The 25,547-nt window shown below is 35.2% G+C and overlaps 1 protein-coding gene across 1 annotated transcript in view; it reads right to left on the reverse strand.

Moving 5' to 3' along the window:
- The window catches only part of LOC102020160 (disintegrin and metalloproteinase domain-containing protein 32-like), a gene marked incomplete at its 5' end in the record, with an annotated part of 143,629 nt that overhangs the window by 68,643 nt on the left and 49,439 nt on the right, over window positions 1-25,547 (reverse strand). Inside the window, 3 exon segments of the mRNA XM_013507728.1 lie at window positions 3,545-3,716; window positions 7,515-7,651; window positions 19,121-19,202. Of these exon segments, the coding sequence (XP_013363182.1) occupies window positions 3,545-3,716; window positions 7,515-7,651; window positions 19,121-19,202 (391 nt within the window).

The following is a 25,547-nucleotide window of genomic DNA, read 5'->3' on the forward strand; positions in this document are numbered from 1 at the left end:
TATTGACAGGAACAATTAATGCTTAACATTTTTATATTTTCACTAATTTTTCATGCCTATATCTGGTAACCTGACAAACTGATTTGAAGACAGCAATATGCAACAGAACAACTTTTGGTGGATTCTTAGCATCTTGTCTAGTAAGACTCTGTATCATCTCTAATGTATTTTAATAATTACTTTTTATTCTCTTTGATGGTTGAACAATCTTCCATTCTTATATCTGGTAATCTGAGCAACTTCGTTGAAGATAACAGTATGTAAGTAATATAACAACCACTGTTATTTCCTATCATTTTGCTTTGAAACCCTGTATCATTTTTAATGTCCTTGCTTTGTTTTGTCTATGTCTGTGATGTTGATATTTTTCTATTGATCTTTTTTTTACTACTTCCTTTAAAATAAAAATTTAAAAAAAGAAATTAAAGGGCCGGGAATATAGCTCAGTGGCATAAGCGCCTGCCTGGCAAGCATGAGGTCATGAGTTTGATTCTCAGTACCAAAAAATAAAAAAAATAAAAAATAAAAGCCAGACATGGTGGCGCATGCCTGTAATCCCAGGACACAGGAGGTTGAGGCTGAAGCAGGGGGTTTATTGTGAGTTCGAGACTAGGTTAGGCTACAAAGTGAACTCGAGGGAAAAAAAAAAACAATTAAAGACCTCTACAATGAAAGTCAGTACTCTGAAAAAGATAACTGAAGAGAACATCAGAAAACAGAAAGATATCCATGTTCCTGGAAAGAAAGAACCAATATAGTCAAAATGGCCAAATGTACAAAATTGATGTACAGATTTAATCCAATTCCAATATAAATTCCAACTGGATTCTTCAGAGAACTGAAGACGACAATCCCAAAATTCATGTGGAACTAGAAGAGACTCAGAAGAGCAAACCAAATTTGGTATCATCACCATTATGTTTAGTGGGTAGAGATTTTATTGAAACTCTACTACCCACAAAAAAAGGAAAAACCAAGAGGACAGTGTAAAGTAGGCTGTTCAAAGAATGATAATAATGCAAAAAGAATTTGGAAAGATACCAGATACTTCTGTCCAGGTTGTAATAGTGCATTGTGCATTGAATGTTTTAAAATATACTATACACAGAAAAATTGCTGAGTAAATTTGATAAAATTGTCACTTTTATATTTCATGATCTATTACAAAATTAAAGAAAAATAGGTAATTTTTGGTCATTCTGTATTTAAATAATTGGACTAATAAGTGGTTAAAATACTTTATGTAATGCCAGGCATGCTAGAATTCAGGATATTTGGGCAGGAGGATCATTTGTGAGTTGGAGGCCAGCCTGGGCTACATAGCAAGCTCAAGGACAACCCAAACTGCCTAGTGAGAGCCTGTCTCAAAAAAGAAATAAATAAATACATAAATACATAAATATGGTCTTCCGGCCGGCTCGCTCCCTGCCTCCTAGGTGCCCAGGAGGGCCCCCAGCGCACGGGGAGCCACGCGGTGGCGAGCACTGGGCTGGCTGCACCGCTCAGTTGAGAATTACCATGACACAGAAAAACAATGACACAATTGGCCCACCATGCACTGGCTGCAGATGCCCACCCACAGACATGTGTGAATCATTCAAACATGGAGAAACCCCTGGGAATACATGCCATGCAACGGGCCACTCTTGCTCCTGCCATTGAGAACCAGAAAGGTCCAGAGTCAGTGGAGAAGCAGCTGCTGAACAAGGACTCAGAGAACATGAGAATGCAGACTAAGCCTGAGGAGTCAGAGGTCCTGTGGACTGGAGTCATTAGAGCCGCTCAGAAGCTGTAAACCAGAAGGACCTTGCACAATACCTGCAGAGACTCCCTGGAAGCCATTCTTCACCTGATAGTACAGGCTGTGGTGGAGCTCCGGAGAAGTCTGCAGTAGGATTCCTGCTGCCTGTGCTGACAGTTGGGGAGAGGACACTAACTGGTTGTGGGGTCCCAATGCGATGGGAGGCTGGAGAGAAACGCTACAAAAAATGGCTTTCGCCCCAGACGGCTACTTGATTTTTGACAACCCTTAGGCTGTAACTACTGGTTAGATACTTCTTGCGTATCTCTGTCTTCCTGAGAAATCACTTCAAGATACCACCATGTATTACAGCAGCCATTGATATTTTCCTACTAATCTATCCATAATTCTGCAATGTTTGTATTGTTCCCATCCTATTTCGTAAATGGATGCATGTCTATCATTATGTGTTTCCTACAACAACCACTGAGAAAAGTTAATGATTACTCAATAGGTCGCTCATGTATAGCTCTTTTTCTTTAGAAGCCACTTTGAAGATACCAAAGTATAGTACAACAACTATTCATAATCTCCTACCTCTTTTGTCTGTAACTCACTATTATCTGTCTATTTGTTTTCCTGAGAAACTATCTTGTAGATAACAATATGTAAAACAATAACCATTGATAATTTCCTACCACTTTGTCTGTAATTTGGTAAGCCCCCCCATTATTATGTTATCCTTCTTTTACTCTTTAAAATAAAAAACACATAAATAAATACAATAACATTATATGTGTCCTCTTTTCCCAAAAATAAGACCTAGCCAGAAAATAATTAGCCTTGAAAGCTAGAGATCAAAAATGCCAGCTCCAGTCAATCTATTCTTGCCTATACCTTAGCAGGATGAAAAGAATCTACATCTTAAATATATTGACAGTTACATAAATTTTCAAGATTCACCAACAAATACACTTAAAAAGGGTGAATTTCATTGTGTGTAGGTTACACCCCAATTTATAAAATAAATGTGTAAAGAAAACAGACTTGTTCTGTCATACAACAGAGTATAGCAATTAAAAAAATGTGATATAGGGGCTGGGGATTTAGCTCAGCGGCAAAGTGCCTGCCTGGCAAGCACAAGGTCATGAGTTCGGTTCCCAGTACCAGAGAAAAACCAAAACAAAAAACAAAACAAAAAAAATGTGATATACACCCAAGTAATGCAGACCTATGTGTGTAATAAACCCTAACATTATTTTTATCTTGCAGTCATAGAAGCTTGTGGTGGAAATATTCAGAAGCATTATATACAGGATGTTTTACATCCATTATCTTTTCAGGACTTCCCTGTCAAGTAAATTATCAAAGTCACCTAGCGTTCAGTTTGTGATATTAACAGATATCATCATCATACTACTATTTCCATTGTGAAGTAGTACTCTAAAAGACACATGCTAGGTTGCTGGCAGATTAATCTTCAACAAACATTTACAAAGCATCTCATGGTTAAGCAAATATTTGGAACTTTTGGATTTCAAAAAGCTTATTTTAGTCCTCTTTATACACATCACCAATAAATTTTACAGTACAATTGAAAATAGTTCAAACTCTTCAATAGAGTTTGAAGTTGGAGTTGTCTCAAACTCCAGACAATATTTTCTCATGGGAATTTCAATTTGATTCACTCACTGTCAGCAGTCTGCATGCTACCCAGTCATACTCGAAAGATATACAACACTTATAAAGAAAGATGAATCAACTATAAATTTTTAAATCCTTTTTTCTAGTTATCATACTTACCAATAAAGTACCACAGTCACAGGCTTCCTTTCCCTCCTTTATGCCATTGCCACAGATTGGATTACTTCGCATTTGTGGTTTATTCTGAAGGCATCTGACACCAACATTTGAAGCGAAACTTTGAAAGTCTTTCAAACTACAACTGCTAAAAGTCTTCATACCACTGGATTGCCTAAAGATGAAGTCACATAGTGTCAGGCAGTATTCTTCTGAAAATATAATCCATGAATTAATTTCAAAATGATCAATAGGCAATAATAATGTTCACAATAAATATGCATGATCATTCTTGGGAACTCACGTGATTTCATTCATTGGAATACATGTCCTATTCAGATAAAAAGTACAAGGCAATAGCAAAATACCAAGATAAGCTAATTTATAAACAGGCAAGGAACTGATATAGATGCTCTTCAAAATAAAAATTTACACCCTAATTACAATAAACTTTTATTAAACAAGGTATAATATGCTTAGGTATGAACCTCCTCAAAGGCTTCAGAGAAACTGTGTTTACCAAATTTTATATAGTTATGTCCATATTAATATTAGCAAAGATAATTCAAGGACTACACTTCCATAGGATGAATCAGTTTCAGTATGCAGTAAAAATCTGTAAGGTAAAGAGGAAACTGATTTTCACCGTATTACTGACCATGTATTATGAGGTAGCTATTTTATATACTTAACTGTTTAAACATTACTACAAACCAGGGAGGTTGATACTATCTTTTGTAGAAACTGAAGATCAGAGAGGCTAAAAATTTCACAATTCAGGCAGTTTGTAAATGAATAGGTATATATACAGTTTTCTTAAAACTGTAAGGTAATGTTTTTTTTTTTTTTTTTTTTTCTTCTTTGGTTTTGGTTTTTCTCCAGTACCGGGAACCGAACTCACAACCTTGCGCTTGCCAGGCAGGCGCTTTTGCCACTGAGCTAAATCCCCAGCCCCTGTAAGGTAATGTTTTGACATATATATATACACACACACATACATTGGAGAATTATTAAGTCAAACTAACATATTCATCATTTCATATATTTATTTTTGTTGTTTCTAAAATATTTAAAATCTACTGTCATAGCAGTTTTCAAGTATCAGTGCATTATTACCCTTCCTATGTTATACAAATTTACAGTACTCAAAATGTATCAAACTAAATGTCCATCAGTGGATGAATGGACATAGGAAACATGGTATATACACTTGCCCCTCCATACCTGTGGGTTTTACATCCTCAGATTTAACCACCTTGGGTGGAGAAATATTTGATACAAGTTTGTATTGACTTCTTGTAGTTATTCCTTTAAAAGCATACCATAAAAACTATAGAACATATACATTGTTAGGTATCTTAACTAACTAGAAAGAATTTAAAGTGTACAAGAGTATATGCATAGCTTATATGCAAATACAGTTTAAGTATCCCTTATCCAAAATGGTTGTGATGAAATGCATTTCAGATTTTGAATTGTATTTTACATTTTGGAACATGTGTGTACACATTATGAGATATCCTGGGGGAAGGAAACCAAGCTAAAATTCAAACTTTATTTATGTTATTTATTTTTCTCTATTTTCCAGTGGAAGAGACCAGTGTAGAGACAATTTGTAATAGAATACTTGATTCTTCACTGTGACTGTATAATGAACAATATCCATAGTTTCTCATGTTTGGGTGAGAAAACTAATTTTAGAAAAATTAGCAAACAAATGAAACATTCCAAAACCCATGATCTATTCAATGCATTCCATATGCCATCCTCTTCCCTGAGCAAATTTACAGACATTAGTGAAACTGGCCTTAGGAAGGAATTTAGATAAAATGGCATGAATAAAAGAATTTCTTTAAATAACTGGTAATTCCATGTTTTTTAACAATTTTTTGCCATTTCGTAAAAGAATACAGTAAGTGAATAAACTTGATCCTGAGGTTTCCCTAGGTTCCTGCATTTGTATCTGCTGGCATCTTCATGCCCCTTCCTACCTCCTCTTCTGAACTAGTTTCTTTGTGTAGACTCTTTGTACAATATAAGTTTAACATTGAGCTTCTCATTTTTAAAAAGCAGGCACAAATTAACTAATCAAAGTGATATACTGAAAGAGCACTGAAGTATAAGGACACATATTAACCTTCTTTTACTACTTGGTTTAATTCAATTTCAAAAGTAAGTGTGAAATAAAGAAAAGAACAAGATTTTGGAAATAATAAATAAATGTGCTGACTAGAGTACCAAGTCTTGACTTCTGAAGTCATAGACAAAGTGATTAAATCCTTAAGTGTCGGTTTGTAAGGTACAAAATAGGGCTAATAATAACTATCTACCTTACGGATTTACTGTGAGGAATAAATATTATTGAACAAGTGCAGTACCTCAATCAACTCTCTGGCTTATAGTAGGTACCGACTATATCTGTGGTATTATTAATATCAGCTGAGGTCTGGCCACTAATTAACTCTATATCCATTGAACAATCACCTAGAATTTTTATACTCTAAGGGCTTTAAAATATGTTAATGGAAATACTAATATTACCTTGCATGCATTCTTTAAGAATAAAATAATATATGTTGTACTGTGGAAATGCAAAAAAGCTACATGTGTTAGATTTTTAAAATTGAGATTCTTTTCCCTACAGACATCAGAAGAGATTTATGAAAAATTAAGGATTATATATGAAATTGTTTTAACATGATAAAGAATCATGTAAAACCTAAAAGTTTACTAGCACAGATTTTAACCCAGTTCAGCCACAAAGTAGCTATTTGACCTGAGGTAATTATACTTTTTATAACATAGCTTCTTATCTGATATAATGGGACTAATAGTACCTTCTCTACAGAAATTTTGTCTGAATCAAACATATTAACATATATACATGCTTAAAAAGATTTTTAGCACATACCAAATACAATATAAATACTGATTAAACTTATTACCATCAATACTAGAATCTGGATGACAAAAATCTTGTCATAACATACTTAAGCTGGGAAAATGTACAGTGGGCAGTAATTCTCAAGTTTGTGCAGTAATTCTCATATGTTTGTCTCCATTTATCTATATGGATAGTATACACACTTATTTTATATCCATATATGAAAATTATGTTATATGTGTACATATGTATAGAAATATCAGATATATATTATGTTACAGATATTTTAGAAAAGAATTATGTGTGTATATATAAGTGTATGTGTTGGAATTTGTTTTATTTTAGAACTTACAAATTAAGTCTTAGGTGGTACTTAAGAGTAACTGTGAAAAAGAGTATATTTTTAAAAATTAACAACCTAGTCTCACTTGTCACTGTTAACATTTTCCAGGAACAAATAGGTCATCTCTATCATTTTCACAAACAGAAAATCTCTAGAATATTAAGGACACAGGCAGTAGCTGTTGACTGATGTGCTATTTTGAGAACACTGGTAAATTTAGATATTAGTGTAGTTAATTCATCATATAAGATGTAACAATTTTTCATTTTATTTTACTTTATTCTTACATAATCTTCTGAAATAAGAAAACAGGCATTATTATCCTCATTTAAAATTTAAGAAGTAAATCCAAGCAAGGGATTTTTTCAAATTCACACAAATACTGAAAATTGGACATTGTTCACTAAGACTTCTTGTTCTGTGCATGCAATTTTCCTACATCAAAAAAAATCTAAAAATAAAAGGAAAAATTATTTCTAAAAATCAACACTTGCTATGGTATAATATGTTTTTGAAGAACTTTAAAATATTACAGGCTTTTATAACATATGATCCTAAAGAAAATCCTTTGCCAATGTATATTGCAGATTGAATTTGTTATATTTGATTGTCTTTAACAATATACCACAGTCCAGACAACTCTTATATTCTAAATACTTCATCCCTTTGTAGCTACTTTTTGCAAACACCACTATGGAAACAAAATAAACATAACCAGTAAATAAGTCTTTTCAAAACAAACTTACACAGCTTGCAGGTTCATTATGCAGATGGCTTCTGAACACTGGCATTTCATTGGGTCATCATATGACATTCCAAGACTGAGTCCCAGCATCTGGGTGACAATAACTGCAAATGTCTCCAAAGTTAAGTCCTTGGGATACTAAAATCACCACAAAGAAAATTCAAAGGAAAGACAGTTCAATGAATGGTGGTTAAAAAAACAAAGGTTTCTGATTGTGAATATCTTTATTTTGTATCTCATATGTAAGGCTAGGGACCTGTGGTTTCTTGGACAGAGGTGGACCTCTTCTAATGCAGTTCTACTAAGACATAAGCTTATTGATATTGAGACACCAAGCTTTGCCATGATTTAACAACTGAACACCTAGTAAGAGTCTTAGATTCCATAACTATATAAAAAGACTAATTTCATCAGGAAATTTTCATGAGACTTTTGACTATCTGGACCATAATTTTCAATGCACCCAATTTCTTATAACAACTGCAATGTTCAATTAGCGTGGTCTACAGCATCTCCTTCCAGCTCATGGCCACAGTCTTGTTTCCTTCTAGGATCCTCACTGATACACTGATACTAAAAGAAGTCACAGAAGACACAACCTCTAAAGAGCATTCTTAGATTAGGCTGATTATGTACTGAAACAGTACCCAAATAAATTTCTTACCAAGAAGAAATAGGCCACTGAAAATACACAGTGTTCAATGACAGCCTGATCTCTCAAATTATCACCCATAGGGCAAGGGACAGGCTAAGATACAAGCTAAGTTATCAAGAATATCAAAGAATTTAATTGCTAAGGTGTCAGTGGTGATAAAGTTTCTCCAATCAACCTGCAAAAATAGAGTCTTATGTACTTCACACAGTCTACAAGATCATATTTCAAGGTCATCTAACAGTGAATCATATAGAATAGTATGGTATCTCAGGGGGAACTGCATAGATTAGTACAAAGTTTGAAATTGTAGATTAATGGTATTTAACATCATTTAATGTGATTATTTGTCTGGTGTTAACAGCCAAATCAAAGATGGAGGATGACCGTAAATTACCGCACTTAATTTGGCAGTGATGATAATCATATTAGAGATTGCCAATATGGTACCTTAAGTAGAGAAAATCAACATACCCTCTAGCAATTGATTATGTAGCAACTGACCTAGCAACTCCCTTTCTTAATCTATCATCAGCAAAAACAATCAAAACTAATTTGCTTCACCAGACAGTAATTGCAGAATAGTGAGTATATCATTGTTACATGGCTAATAAAACTCTCTTGTTCTTTGTGAAGATATGGCCCAGAGACTTGAATGTCTTTATAGATCACAGCACATTGGTCCCACTGATACGGTAATAAGTTTATTAGACCTGATAAGCATCACAAATGTTTTACTCAAATATATATACACTGGAGAGTTGGAGATACATTCTGTAGCACTTGCCAAAATGATCAAGCTCCTACGGGTGCAGTGGTCGAGGACATATCAAGATACCACTTCTAAAATTAGACACATGTATGCAGTTTAAAAGGCCTCTATAACAAAATGGAAAGTATATGTTTAGTGGCCTTATTTGGACATTAGAGGTCAACATGTGCCATGTTTGGACAAATTGCTTGGAATGATGAACCAATTATTACATAAGCAATTCCTGATTTAAACTTATTTCAGTAGAGTTGAAAATTTTACCAAGAGACATGAAGTAATCTTAACTAGCATGTCTCATCATGAAGTAGATATTATCTGATTCCCAAACCATAAAATTGGATATTCACACCATTCCACTGAATAGGTTTACAAAGAAGTAAACTGCACAAGCAGTACCTGACTCCCGTGATATCATGTTTCTTTTGCCTCCAACAACTCAGGTCTTTTTATGACACTTAATAGACATCAATTATTAAAAGAGAAGGAAAAAGCATGGCTTTGCTCTATGACTGGATCAGCAAGATACACTAATAGCAGCAGGAAGTGAATATTACAGTTTTATTCAAAAGAGCAAGTGGAAGCTGGGCCTTGTGGTACTTTGGTAATCTCATCTACTTGGGAGGCTGCTGGGGGAAAACAGCAAGCTCAGGCCAGCCTAGGAAATACAGTGAGGACTCTGTTTCCATAAAGAAAAAGACCAAGTGGGTAAAAGTTCAGGTCACAGTACCTCTGTTGTTGAGGTTGCTTAGAAAGAGAGATGGCCTAAGGCACTGATTCACAGACCTTCCATAATGGATTGTCTGACTGGCCAGAGGCTTGACAGTGTTTGCTGGTAGCAAGGACTCCTAAGGGAAAGAGATGGAACTGTATTTCTATGGATGGAGAGAGCCAAAATATTCATGTTCTCTCATCAAATGTTCACTGTGGGCGGACTCTCACAAATCTGGTCAGTAAGATCTATTGGGTATGTTTCAATTATGCTTATTCTTCCCCAGACACCTCAGTGCTACTCAGGCCAAGGAATATAAAGGTCCCATGGCTGCAGAGAGGTTCTGCATGGCCTCATACACAAATAAGCACCCCACGTACCATCAACCGAAGTCAATGATGAGCACCACTATGGCACTATGTTGGATCAGCCAGCAGGGCTGGAGGTAAGTTTATTATATTAGACCATTCATTCACGAAAGGGGCAATGATTGGTCCTTACATGTATTTCAGGTATGGATTTTCCATGCCAGTCTGTGCTGTTTCTAACAGCACCACATTCCAGTATTACAGATTGTACCAGGGTCAAACTTTATAGCATTGTTTTTAAACAAATGAGCTCATTTCCCACACGATTATACTTATCACGTCTCGTAACACAGAAGCATCTGGATCAACAGACTGCTGTAGTGTCTGGCTGAAGTCACTTTTGACAGTAGCTAACAGACAGTATCCTCAGAGGTGGGAAAGATGTCATTAATGATTTTAAAATTACACTGATGTAGTGGTGGTGAACCTACGGCACACATGCTATAGTGGCATGCAGAATCCTCTCTTTCAGCAAATTGCCCCAGCAGTTGAGCACTGAATACTCAGGTTTAATTGCCACACTGGCATGCTATGATGAATAAGTGGATCTGGGGTTGCAGTCTGAGCACTTGGCCTCTAAAAGATTTGCCATCACTCTCCTAAGCAGTGGCTAAAGCTTGGCGCTGTTTCCTCCACAGTCATGAGATGTAAGTGTGACAACAGAGGAGGAAGAGGTGATGAGTGTGTCACCCCTCACCACATAACCAAAGAAGCTACAGGAATCTTTATTTTCTGCTTTGGAAACTCTGAGTTCAGTGTATTGGGTACTAGTACCTATGTGAAGAATGATTTCACCCAGAAGCATAATCATGGTCTACGGAATATCGGGTTAAATAACCCTAAGTTATTGCACGCTGATCAGGCCTGCAATCTCCCAAGCAAGTGGTCGGCGAAAGCTTAAATAAATGCAGACAATGGCAATGATTTCAGGGCTCCAAGAGGGACTAACTCTCTCACAGTTTCAGTATTCTCTGAGTTTAGCTCAAGCCTTCTCTGGGCAGCCCATATTTATTTGGTTTACAAACAAAGGAGAAGGATACTCAAGAAAACACGGGAATCTGGGCAGGACTTTTCCAAGTAATACACTATGTTAATTGAGGAGAACTATGTTATCTCCAGGAGGGCCTTCACAGCAGGACGGAGATGCCTACAGGTACAGTCTCCTTCAAGTTAATTGGGGTTGGAGCCAGACATCCTCAGCGGTGGCCTTCAGACAACTCACAAGTAAAGACAGAAAGTCAATTGGTTAATATTAAATCTTGCTCAGAGCCACTTTGCAGTGGTCCCCCAAAACTCTTCCTTTTTGTTTTTGTAAATGTAGCAGTTGAAATATGTTAGCAAGGTCAGAACAGAAGTAAAAGACACAAATATGTTAATTTTCTTTTTCTTTTTTTTTTTTTTTTAAGACTATGTTCTTTTTTTTTTTTCCTCTGGTACCCGAATCGAACTCACAACCTTGCACTTGCCAGGCAGGCGCTGTACTGCTGAGCTAAATCCCCAGCCCCCAAGCACGTTAATATTAACAGTCCATTGTAGAATCCATGACAGGTCTGTTGGCAGCAGACTTCAACAGGGGTTTGAGGATCTCTTCTCTCCATGGCCCCGTTCCAGGATGGCACCCACAATGATGTTTTATAACCTGTTAATATGCAAACATACCTTTGTCCCCATGTTACTAACTGTACTGGAATACCCTATTTATTTATTTATTTATTTATTTCTCTATCTAATACCTTATAGTTATACTTTTCTGCCGGTTATTCAAGACCAAGTTAAAGTGAGACCTGTATTAATTAAAATTAATTTCTTATCTATCAAGGTCAGTTAAATTACCTCAGGATTTACCTTGGAACCATGTACAGTATCTCTCAGTACTTCTGTCAGTGTCAACCATCTGGATGAGTCACAGCCATTGCTTGACCAAGTTGCTTTCTGTGAAAGCTTGGGAGACTTTTCTCTCCTGGTGACTCTCCTTGGCACACTATACACCATACAATCACTTTTCTCTGTGGTCCTATAATCTCCTTGATCAGAAGATCAGGGACTCAGCCGAGTTGCATGATGTTGCAGAAGAGGTTCTCTTATGTCCTGAGTCTTTACTGACCCTGGAGGGCATAGCCAAAACACTGGTTGTTCTTTAGCCCAACTTAACTCTCTAATTTTTGATTTCCAAACCTCAGCTGTTAAACATCCAGCAGAGAAGATCAATGACATTACATTGTAATGGAAGCAGTGAACTTAATTATTAAAATTTTATCTGAGTATTAAGTACCTTGAAATATAAAGTATTGCCAGAGAATTGTTATTTCTTACCAATCATGGGTGTTCTAGTAGTTGAATCCCTGCAGAATGTCAACAGACAACAGTTATATCATTTTACAAAGTAAATTCGAAATCAAAAGCCATACATAGTATTGTAACATAACAGGCATGATGACATTTATGAAACACAATTAAATGTGTAACATTTAAACACATTTTAAATACACTTAATCACACTTAAATATTGGAATAGATTAGCCCTTTTAGTCAATCATCCCTATCAAATACATAAGAAGCTTTTATCTAATTTGTTTCCTTCTAATAGGATGTCCTTGAGGAAACTTGTAACATTTCACTGTTCAACATCTAAGCATCTCCAAATGTAGTGGCATATACACAGCATATACATCACCATAAGTTCTTGTTAAAAAATTATCATTTGAATGATGACCTCATATTGGCCTGAAATGAACCTCTCATTACAAATATCTGGAACACAAGAGAAAGACAGACATCTAACACATAAACAATTCCAGTTTTACATTTTAGAATACTGTACATTTTGAAGGCATGAATACATTTAATATATTATGAAATTAGCAATAACAAGTTGTCATTATTTTGTTTTTTAAATTTAGTCTGGTATCAATAGCATCTTCTAATCAGAAAACCTTGTTGTCTAATTTTATGAAAATCAGACCTTCTGACAATGACCAATGTAAACATATCACAATAATATATTTTGAACAATATTTATTGAGGTGCCTCTCATGAAGCTATGGAGATTATTGGGGCTCCTTATGAGTGAATAATAACTGGTTAATGTTATTCCAGGCAGCTGCTTTTTTATTCATCAATTGGAGTCCTGTCCAACAATCTCTTTCCACCCCAAAGGATTTTTATTTAATTATCCTAACCCTTTTTTTCTTTATAAATATCCAATCATAATTCTTGACACATCAGTTTTGAACAATGAGAAACTCTCAAGTTATAATACATAAACAACAATATTCATACATTTATAAGACCAATTTTAACATAATTTTGACCAGCCAGTAACTTAGTAGAAGCATATCTTTAATTTAGATAATGCTTATCTATAAGCCAAATTAGATTACAGACAATTGTTTCAAAAATCAAAAAATATAAAAGAACAAAAATTTGTTGAGTTCAAATAAAACAGCTGTTTGTAGGTTGGACAGACAGACAAACAAACAAAAACACATACACAAGACAATTTGCTTATCCATTCAGAGTGCACTCAAATGTATTTTTGGCCACACTGAATCATAATAATTTTTTACAATTTTTTAAGTTTGTAATTATAAAAAGACTAGTCTGAATTTTATTTTCTTTTTTTTGATAGGTCAGTTAGTAGAGATCTCTTATAAAAAGAATTTGGAGAAAATAAAAACCTTTTACCTGTAATTAATATAGTTTTAGTATTTTATTCTGTCTTAACTTTCATGTCCCTTTAAGTAGCTTCCAGCTTAGACATCTTCAAACACACTTTGTCACGTGCTCACACCTTCGTTTCTTCCAAGTGTTCCTGTGATTTCTCTCTGTAACACTTACTATAATTCAGGTTATTATTATCACTTAATGTAGACTTCTCTCCTCCCTTTTTTAATTTTTTTTTAATAGCACTTGTAGAATCCTTCTGTAAGACTTTACATAGCAAAGATATATCTAAAGAAATTATATAGATTAAGATCAGCTTTGGGGAACTACAGTCGGATAGCAGTCCTGGTTGTGGCACCCCCATACGAAGTAAGCAAGCATTTATATCTCTTAAGTCTTGCAATAACCTCCGTTTCCCTGATTTCTTTGGAATAACAAAGACAGGAGTATTCCAAGGAATGACTGAGTTTTCTAAATGTCCTAACTTAAATTGTGCCTCAACTAATTTGTGTAATTTGATTAGTTTCTCCTTAGTAAGTGGCCACTGATAACACCCAAACAAGCTCTTTGGTTTTCCACTGTAAAGGCAGAGCTGTTTTGGAGGGAGAAGTATCAACAGCCCTTGTTAAAAAACCTGTTGATATCTGATACCATGCCCATCATTCTTAGGTGTAGTTTGTATAGGTTCTTTGATTCCTTGTAAGTTCTCTCTTAGGCCTTTGTCTTCTTCATATCCCATGTTTGTTAATCATCACTGGTCTAATTTTACGATTTGAATCTATTTGTTTAATTTTAGCATTGGAATTTGTTTAATTTTAAAATCAGTATCAGAATTACTAGTCAATATTAATTTTCACTTTTATAACAAATCTCTTCCCCACAACCTGACCAGAATAGGTGCCACATATGGTAGAAAGAAACCCTTTTGTTGGTCTGGTCCCTCATAAGGGGAGGCACTTTGTGGTACATGCTGAGGGGACCCCAGTCCTATTAAGGAGGTAGGGGCCTTTTGTGTTGGCCACATGGCAGGCCATTGTTCTAATATAAGTATATACACACATTTGCCCCAGTAACAATTTGGCCTTCAGAACATTTTTCATTATCTTTATAAAACACATAGGCCTATTTTTACTTATTTCTTGTGTAAAATAAATTTTTTTGTAGTCTTCTTCTGAGGATCTTGTTCTCTCATGAGCTGTCTATATTTAACAAAGGAAGGTTTAGCTATAGGTAACAAAGTCAACTGTGCTACATATTCTCCTTCTTCAAAGACCCAGAGATCCATGGCACATGCAAAAACTTGTATCTCATCTCGACAATCACCATCAACCACACTAGGCACAATAGTTATTCCTTTTAAATTTAGATCAGCCTTTCTCAGTACAAGATCAACTGTTCCCTCAAGGAGGTGGACCCCACACTCCTGTGGGAATTGGGGTGAGTTTTTCACTCCCGATAAGAGTAACTCTGCAAGCTGCAGGAACATCTTATCCTGCACTTTGTAATTCAAAAGGCATATAAACAAAAAACTCATTATTAGCATTTCAGTGAGTTCCAGCTGGGAAGCAAGCAGGGGTGTTAGTTATTTTCTCTTTTGTGACTGCTTGTCCCTTTCAAATCTGTAAGTTTCTATAGAGCCACATAGGATGTTCTTTTGAAAAGCTCCTGCTCCTGCTGAGGTTGGTCCCCCTTTGGCTGCAGAAGCCTCTGTTGGGAGCTCTTTTGTTTCTTTGGCATCATCCATTTCAGAGACCATTGGCTGCTTGCTCTCTAACGGATTTAAACTGAATGAATGCGGTTCCAAGATGAGACTGTCTCAAGGGAATTGACTTTTTCTAAGAAAACCTTGGAGCAGCTGTACATATCCTTGCTCCTTGACTGATAATTTGGCCCATTTTTACTCCTAGATAAAACGGCTTTGCACAGCAGGAAGACTCACCCCTATTCCTATGGAATACTTTTCTTCCCTCTCTTCCCAGGCATCCCCAGCAGAGTATTTGTCCTGCAAAGGCCTTCTCCATCTCCCACACTTTCCTCTTTAGGTAGACTTACTCACAGGGATAAAAAAAAAAAAAAATTCGCAATCCAGAGGATTAAAACTCCTTGATAGGGTCATGGGTTCCAGCTCTAAGTTAAGGGTGTGAAATATAGACTATTGGGTTAAATAACCCTTAGTTATTGCAGGCTGATCAGGCCCACAATCTCCCAAAGGAATGGACGGCGAATGCTTAAATAAATGACACAATGGAAATGATTTCAGGGCTCCAGGAGGGACTCTTTTACAGCTTTGATATTCTCTGAGTTTAGCCCAAGACTTCTCTGGGCAGCCCATATTTATTTGGTTTACAAACAAAGGAGGACGATACTCAAGGAAACATGGCAATCTGGACAGAACTTTTCCAAGTAACACATTATGTTAATTGAGGAGAACTACGTTATCTCCAAGAAGGCCTTCAGGGCAGGAGTGAAATGCCTACAGCTACAATCTCCTTTAAGATAACTGGGGAGCCAGACATCCTCAGCTGCGGCCTTCAGATAACTCACAAATAAACATGAAAAACCAATTGGTTAATATTAAATCCTGCTCAGAGCCTTTTTGTAGTGGTCTCCAACAATGGTCCTACTAAATTAGAAGCTTAAGAGTTTCCTGTGGCCATTTCTGCCTGTTTATGCCACTGTTGAACAGAGAAGTAGAGAAGAGAAGCACTCTAAAAAACAGTAATTAGGCTGGGAAGAAATTTGATTGGTTCTACAAAATGGGACTGAGGAGAACTATGTTACTAGTGGAAAATTATGGCAACCCAACAACAATAACAAAAAACTTCCAATGATTCATATGCCATAGGAATGAAAGATCAACAAATATTTTCATCAAGCTAAGTCTCCTAGGGCAGGTAAAAGGATTGATCATAGGGAAGGAGGCAATGAAAGAAGCCATTATGATTTTTCATTATCAGAGACAGAAGTGGGGACTATGCCAGCAATAGTTTGTAATGTTTCTTTCTTCTCCTTTTAGGTTCAAGTGTCTTATATGAAGAACCCTGTTGGTAGAGTTAACCTGCACTCTTCAGTTAGAAACATGACTAAATTAATATGAAGTAGTTAAAGGGTAGTATATTAGGGCTGATCATGTTTCACCTGAGCAAAGAATAAGGTCAAACTGAATGGACTGTTCTGAATATTTTCCATTCATCTCTATAGATTCACTCCCTGCCCTTCCCCATCCTGCTCTGCCCCATGCAACAGAGTTTTATGGATTACATATATAGGCACATTTGTGCTTTAGGCAGGCTTAATAGGAAGCTCCTAGGAGGTCAGAAGATGAGTGAGGTCATTTCACAGTTCCCTGTAAAAAGGCTGTGACCCTCAACAAGATCAGGTTAAGAGATCAGGCAGGTCTCACCACACAGCTACCTGATTTATCAGCTTTGATTCTATAATATGATCTCAACTTTATTATTCTCCAAAATTATCATGGCTTTGTAAGACTATAAAAACAAATTATTTGTAAAAGCCTCACTCATTTACTGTGTCTCCTCCAATGATTTAATCCTAAAGTTTGTCTCAGCTGCTCATTCCTAAATTCACACTCTAGGCTTGGGCAACAGACCTTTTAACAGTAACCATAACTCTTCCCTCTTATCAATCATTGCATGTCACATCCTCCTCACTTGTTTTTTTAAGATCTCCTCCTAAGACTTCACTTTCTACAATCTACAAAACCACCAATACATGCAACTCAAATTACTAAAACATTTCCACCATTCCTAACTTCCTTACAGAGGTACAATACTATCAGAACAAGTATTATCTACCTAGCCAAATTACCAATTGAATGTGGTAGCAAAATGAAAGTATTTTCACTAATAAGGTAACTAAGTGGTACTCAGTTATACCCACTACTAAAAATAAAAATAAACTCTACAGCTATTCCAAAAAAAAGAGTGAATAATTCCTAGAAAAGGACGATGAGGTTTTCACTTTCTGGGCTAGTTGATTCTGACTGTGAGGTAAAAGAAGATCCTAAAATATCTAAATATCTAAAATATCTTTCTTGGATCATCAATGCTTTATTGACATAAGAAGTATTTATTTGCTTATTCTATGTCTGATCTTATGCATATACTTGTAACACAATAACAAAATAGAATAAATTACACACAAATTTTATGGCTCTTGCATAGAAGTAGAATACATAGACAATACTCAACATACACAGACATGTCTTAAGACAACAAGAAGCATACGGGGATTAGTGTGTGAGCCATTACTGTGGCTCAGTGGTGGGGTGCTTTGCCACCATAGTGAGGCTCTGGGTTCCATCATCAGCACCAAAAAAAGACATTTTAATTGAAGAATTAAAAATATAAAAATCTGGTAAATAGAGAGACTAGGCTAAATGTATCAGAAATAATATTACCAATATTGCCTGGCCTTCAAAAATTCAAATAGGGCAAGATAACAGCAGGTATATTTTTAAAGAAATTTTAAAAAGAGCTTAACAGAAGTTCTTAAACGGAACAATTCCGAAGATATAAAGGAGAGAGCTTTATCATTTATTCCTTTGTACACCTGTATTTTAAAATGATACCATGTTCAAACTTTAATTCAAAATTTAAGTACTAGTAATGAAAATTTTTATGGCAAGTTTCCATTTTTAGAAAAAGCAAGAGAACTACAGACAAGCAGAGATAAACACAAGGTAGAAAATAAAAGCATTTAAAATGTCAATGGCAGTGACAGAATGCCTGAGTGACAAAATGCTACATAATATAAATTCTCTTACGTGTTTTTACATGTACTTAACAAATTTGACATGATTAACATGAATTGCTGTTTAATTTTTTAAAAGAAAATACACTGTGCATAACTTGTTTTTTCCAAGTATAAATAGGACAAAGTTTCCCAGTGACATGACCTTCAACAATGAATTTAACATTACCAGAGAATTTATAAAACATGTATAAATACTGTGCATATTTAAAATATACCTAAAAGTTTCTTTTGAATACTATAGTGTCTTTTTGAGAACTTCAAAACACCTAAATGGATTTTTATTTCAGTTTTTTTCACTTCTTTCTATTTTGAATGTATTATCTATAACAAAATTTCTGTAATTTTACATCTACAAACAAAAATCTATTTGGTTTATAGAAATTTCTTTATAGATACTTTTTCAGTATGCACTGTTCTATATATTGAGGAATGGATGTGTATTTATGGTATTTCTGCTCTTGTTTTAACTTCCAAATACTACACCTCACTGAAACATGACACTTTTTCTACAAAAAATTCCTTCTCTCACATACTTCAAAATGTAAATGATAAGGGAAAAACAAATACCATTTCTAAAGGTAAACAATATAAAATATATGCTAACAACTTGGGCAATTCTTAAATGTTTATTTTTTTTAAAAAAAAAAAAGGTTAAATAATTACATACCACTGCAATTCCTGCAGAATAAGGAGTGACACACATCTTCCCAGGAAATGTTGCTCCCATGAAGTCTGGATAATCCCTATAACTAAATAAATGAATACATACACATCTAGAATTCATTTTAAAGAACAACTTCAAAGTGAGAATTATATAATTGTCTGGCTGATTCAAGTTTGTAGTTCATAAAATGTCATTTTCTATCCAACTGAGGCACAACCTTTTAATGTCTTAATTGTAAATTTGGAAGATATTCTTCACTAGATTGGATTAGGTACTGTTAAAACATATCCAACAGAGCTAATATTTTTCTTTTCTGTTCTCATTACATTTGGTGAAAGTCACCAAAGCCTTTGTTCAAACATTGTGAACAAGAACATTTTCTTGTCTAACAAGGACATAAAGTTTTAAAGTACAGATAAAAATGTGTCATATGTACAAAATATCCAGTTTCTCATAGGAATGGTTTTATTATTTCATAACTAAACATTACTTTTCAGCTTTGAGAGAAAGTGCCAATATAAATGGTCATTTAATAATAGCACTATTCTCAGAGATTCACATGAATTACCTTACTTGACCTTCAAAACAAACCACTAAGATAAATGTTTTTATACAAGTTAAGTAAATTAAATATCAGATGGGAGGTAGAAGTAACTCTCCAAAGGTGGCATGATTATTAAGTGCAACTGAAGTATCTAAACTAATCAGTGTGAATCCAGAATCACGCTTTCAACCACTAAGGGGCAGCTGCCACATTTTGACGTGCCCACTCACTTCAAATCAGGTGTTATTCACTGTTTCCTGTTCCCCTCCTCCTTGAAAGGTTCAACTTCATTTCTAACTGCAAATGAGATTCTGAAAAGAGCTAGCAAATTTTTTTGGTAACAAAAAGCACATTATTTCCATAACCTGAAATGATTTTCCAATAATGATATTATATAAGTTCAAAGACAGTGACTGTACCATCATTTTCTATATTTCTTATGGGGCAAATTCTTTTTCATCAATCTCACAAAAGTTACTGCATGTAGTAATTAAAGCAAGACAACTGTCTACAGAAGCCTGATAATTTTCACTGGACAGAATGGGAACAACTAAAGAAAAACAACAGGTATTCCACTAGAATGTTTGAGGCACAGCAATTCAGTTTTTTCTTTTACCTTTAACTCATTGTATAAACACCCTCTCACTTCTCTAGAAGCTTCTTTGTACCACTTCACCTCCTTCTCATATCATAGTGTTAAAGTTTCAACATTTTCCTCTTGCATCCCTGCATTCCCAAACCCTATATGTTCACTAGTATAACCATAAAGCTTTCTTAATCTTTTGACAGTTAACTCTGTAAACTTACTGCTGAATTCTTTTCACCATTAGCAGAGATACAGCTGTTGCAGTTATTACATATTAGCTGTAAGTTCTTCCTGGGTTATATTTATATTTATATCATATTGCAGATTTATTCTCTAGGATTAAAGGGGCACATAACTGGTACTGATAGTATGTTAATATTCAATTTGTCTTGGAATATACTACTCTAGCTGATTTCCTAGATATTAACAGGGTGACATAATTGTCACTGTTTTTCTGTAAGCCAACAGTCAGACTATTTGTGATATTAACAATACTAGAAAACATTCCCTGAGAATGTGGTTGTTGGGCTAATTACACTACATCCTCCCCACCCTAATTAACCAAAGTGGTCAGATCTTTGGGTTGTAACAATGTTTATAGTTAGCCACAATCAAAGTACATCACTGAAAAGGAACTAAATAGACCTCTGCATCAGTAGGAAAGTCTTCAGACCATTAGCATCTGCAAACTTCAGCACAAAACAAAACAAACAAAGCAAGAGAAACATGAGAAGACTAGTCAACAGAATGCCTCTGAAAATTCCAGTTCCCATGAAGCAAATACAGGGGTGCAGAAATAGGTAGGGCAACATAAACCACATACCCAAATTACCTGAAAGGATAAAGAGGAAATTAGAAAACAGATCAAAGATGTACTCATTGGGATCCAAGAAGATATAACTAAACAGTTTATGGAAGTACAGACATTCCTCATTTAACAACTGAGTTCAATTCCTATGACTAGGTCATTAAATGAGTTGGTCACTAACTGAAGAATATAAAGAAGAATACAGTATGTATCTTACAGTATTCAGAACAAAGAAATGCCAACTTGATGAATTTGCTTTTATTTGCATAATTTTACATGCAGTACTGTAATGTATAACAATATAAACCCACAGTACTGTACAATCAGCAAAAAGTACAGTACTGTGTGAACTAGATGTGCTATACAAAAAATACATTGAGACTCTATAACAAAATGTACAAAACTATATCCAAAAAAGGATGGGTCATAAGTCTGAAGAGCATGTGAAGTCTGAACAGTAGTTAAATAGGTCATTAAACAAAGAATTTCTGTGTTTTAGTTACTTTTCTCTCATTGCTGAGACAAAATATCCAACACCCACAAGTTAATGGAGGAAAGATTTATTTAGCTCACAGTTTGTTGAGGTTTCAGTCCATAATGAGCTGGCTCCAAGGCAGGGTGGCATCAGAGGGTAGCAAAGCAACAAGATACCTTAACAGCATCTTTCTGCCTCTTTTATCTAGACTACTTAGGGCAGGTAGCATTCACATCCCTAATTCTAAAGAGCCTAGCCCTGCATCATGAATCAATTCTAGCATCACACACTCTAGATCTAGCCACCTCTGAAAAAGCCCCACCTATGACCACATGAGGCTTTGGAGGAACATCTAAACACAAGCCATAGCAATCTCTAATAACCAAAAAAGTGCAAGAGCTTTCATAAGACATTAATGAAAAGCTAGATGAGCTAAATAAAATAACACAAAAATAAACAAATAAAACAATAGAAGCATGAAGAGACTAGTCAACAAATTGCCTCTAAAAAATCCCAACTCCCCTGAAGCCAATCCAGGGGACAAGAAGAGGTAAGACAACATAAGCCACACACTCAAATTATAGGAATGACCAATTTACCAAAGAATCAGAGTCCATGGAATGGGTTCAACTGAAATCCAAAAGATGAAAAGTTACATTCAAAGTGTGGACAATACAATGGACCAAGTAAGAGGACAGAATTTCAGAACTAGAAGACAGCAATGGCTTCAAAGGCCAACTACTAAAAAACACATAAAAACAATAAGAGAACATGAAAAATGGATCCAGCAGAGAATAGATTATGCAAAAAAAACTAGTCTAAGAATAACCAGAATAAGTAAAAAATCGGAAGACAATACAAATGGCATAAAAAGCCTGTTAACAAAATTAATGGCAGAAAACTTTCTAAATATAGGGACAGAAATAAACATATAGATAAGTGAGGCATATAGAACCCAGAACAGGGGCTGGGGATTTAGCTCAGTGGCAAAAGCGCCTTCCTGGCAAGCGCAAGGTCGTGAGTTCGGTTCCTGGTACTGGAGAAAAAAACCAAAAAAAAAAAAAAGAACCCAGAACAGCTGTGCCCAAAAGAGAACCTCTCTACATCACATTCTATCCAAAGCAGTAGAAGTCCATCTCTGGAACAAAAATCTAAAAACTGTTAGAGAAAAGCAACATATCACATATAAAATTAAACCTATTACAATTACAGCAGACTTCTCCACACAAACTTAAAAGACTAGAAGAGCTTGTAGTGAAGTGTTTCAACCCTTAAAAGATAACAACCAACATCCAATCCTGATTTATTTATACTTTAAAACTTTCTTTCAAAATTTATAAAGAAATGTTATTTCCATGACAGGGAGAACCTCAAGAAATTCAAGACCACCAAAACAGCATTGTAAAAAAGTTCTCAAGGATATCCCAAAAAGAGAAAATGAAGTAAAAAATGCCAACAAGTCAAAAAAATGAATGCACCTGGTGGGATAGGCACTAAGCAAAAGGAAAAAACATAAGGAAATCAGCAACAGGAAACAGGAAACAAATACACTGACAGGAATAAATCAATATTTCTCAGTAATAATTCTCAAAATGTATGGTCTCAATTCCCCAATCAAAAGACAGAGACAGGCAGAGAATGGAAGAAGAAATAAAACCCCACAATATGCTGTGTGTAAGAAAAACATTTAATTCACAAAAACATCACAAAATAAAAATCAAAGGATGGAGAACAGTATTACATGCAACAGAAACTCAGGAGAAAGCCAGAGTCCTACTTTTACACAAAGTGGGTTTCAAGCCAAGCCTGATCAGAAGAGATAAAGGGGGCTGGGGATTTAGCTCAGCGGCAAAGCGCCTGCCTGGCAAGTGGAAGGTCGTGAGTTCGGTTCCCGGTACTGGAGAAAAACCAAAAAAAAAAAAAAAAAAAATGAAGAGATAAAGAAGGTCACTATATAGTAGTTAGCAGCAATTCATTAGGAAAAGTTAACACTGTAAATATAAACACACACCTAATATTAGTGTACCCAACCTCATAAAATAAATACTAATGGACATGAAAGATCAGATAACAGCAATAAAATTTTAATGGGGGACCTAAATACCCCACTGTCACAAATGGACAGATTAGACAAAAAAAAAAAAAACAACAAAGAAATATTATAGTTGATATAAACCTTGAATGGAGTCAACAGGTATCTGTAAATTATTTCATCCAACAACAACATAATACACCTTCTCAGCAGCACATGGGACTTTATCCAAATAGATCACATACTAGCCAAAGACCTGAAATTATCACATGCATATTATCAGGTCACAGTGCAATACAATTAGAAATCAATGATGAAAGACACCAAAGAAACTATGCAAATACATGGAAATTAAATAATATATTCTTGACTAATAAATGGGTCACAGATGAAATTAAAGAAGCAATTTTACAGTTCCTACAATCAAACAATAACGCCAGTATGACATACTGGAACTTATGGGGCACAATGAAAGTGGTCCTAAGAGGGAAGTTCACAGTGGTGAACTCCTACATCTGTAAAACAGAGCCAGTTTAGGTAACCTGATAATGCACCTTAAGGTCCTAGAAAAACAAGAACAATCCAAACTCAAAGCTAATACAAGGAAGGAAGTTATAAAATCAGAGCAGAAATTAATGCAACTGAAGCCAAGGAAGAATCAATGAATCGAAGAGTTGGTTCCCTGATAGATTAAACAAGATACACAAACACTTAGCCATTCTTACCAAAATAAGGAAAGCCCAAAATCCATGCATTTAGAAATGAAAAAGGCAAAATCATGGTAGATTCTGTAGAAACCCGCAAGGTCAGGTACTTTGAGCACCTGTACAATAGTAAAATAGAAAATTCAAAAGACATGGGTGAATTCTTACATACATATGAACTACCAAAGCTGCACCAAGAACACAGAAATTCCTGAATACTTCACTAGCAGTCGATAAAATTTAAGACGTAACAATAAAAAAAAACTACCAAGAAAAGACCAGGTCTCAATGGGTTCACTGCAAAATTCTACACAAAATTTTAGAGATGATTTCACACCAATTAAAAAATGGGGATCTGAAATGCTTAGACACTCCTCAGATGAAGAAGTACAATCAGCCAAAGAATACATGAAAAACTGTTCAAAATCCACAGCCATTTGAGAAATGCAAACTAAGAAACACCAAGACTGTATCTCATTCCAGAAAAAAATGGCTATCTTCAAGAAATTAACCAATAACAAATGCTAGAGAGGCTGGGGAGGAAAGCCAATGCTCTTCCATTGTTGGCGGGAATGTAAAGTAGCATAATTATTATGGAAATCTATGTGGAGATTCCACAAAACACTAAACATAGAAATTCCACTTAATGCAGCACTTCTTCTAGGTATCTAGAAGATAGGATACCTCTTCTAGGTATCTTCCTAAAAGGGTTAAAGATATCATCACAGTGATGTATGCATACCCATGTTTGTACCCCACAATTTATAATAGCTAAATCTTGTAAACAGCCATCAGCAGATGAAAGGATAAAGAGAATGTGGTATTTATACACAATGTAGTACTATTCTAACATAAAGAAGGATAGACTTCAGTTATTTGCAGGAAACTGGATGCACTCTGAGGCCATAATGTTAAGTGAAGTAAGTCAGATACACAAGTATAAATATCACATGGTTTCTCTTTTATGAAAAACTCAATATATAAATAAAATGTAGAATAAAAGGCAAACAATAGGGAAAAAAGGAAAAGAAAAAGTATTGTAGTCCAGCATGGGAAATGTATCTGAAAGTGTACCCTAATATAATTGTCTTATGAGTTTTGTACGTTTTTTGCCCTGTTATTCTGGCTGTTAATCTGTATTTATGATAATTAACTTTATAAGGACTTGTAAGATAAAACAATGACCCTGATTCTAGCAAAAAAGTTATGAAAAAGGGGGTGGTAGAAGGAAAAAAGAAGAATTGAGATGTGTTATATATATGTACCAGTGCCCTACAATGA

The sequence above is a fragment of the Chinchilla lanigera genome, unplaced genomic scaffold (genome assembly GCF_000276665.1).
Source record: "Chinchilla lanigera isolate Chin_1 unplaced genomic scaffold, ChiLan1.0 scaffold00135, whole genome shotgun sequence".
NCBI classification, from domain to species: domain Eukaryota; kingdom Metazoa; phylum Chordata; class Mammalia; order Rodentia; family Chinchillidae; genus Chinchilla; species Chinchilla lanigera.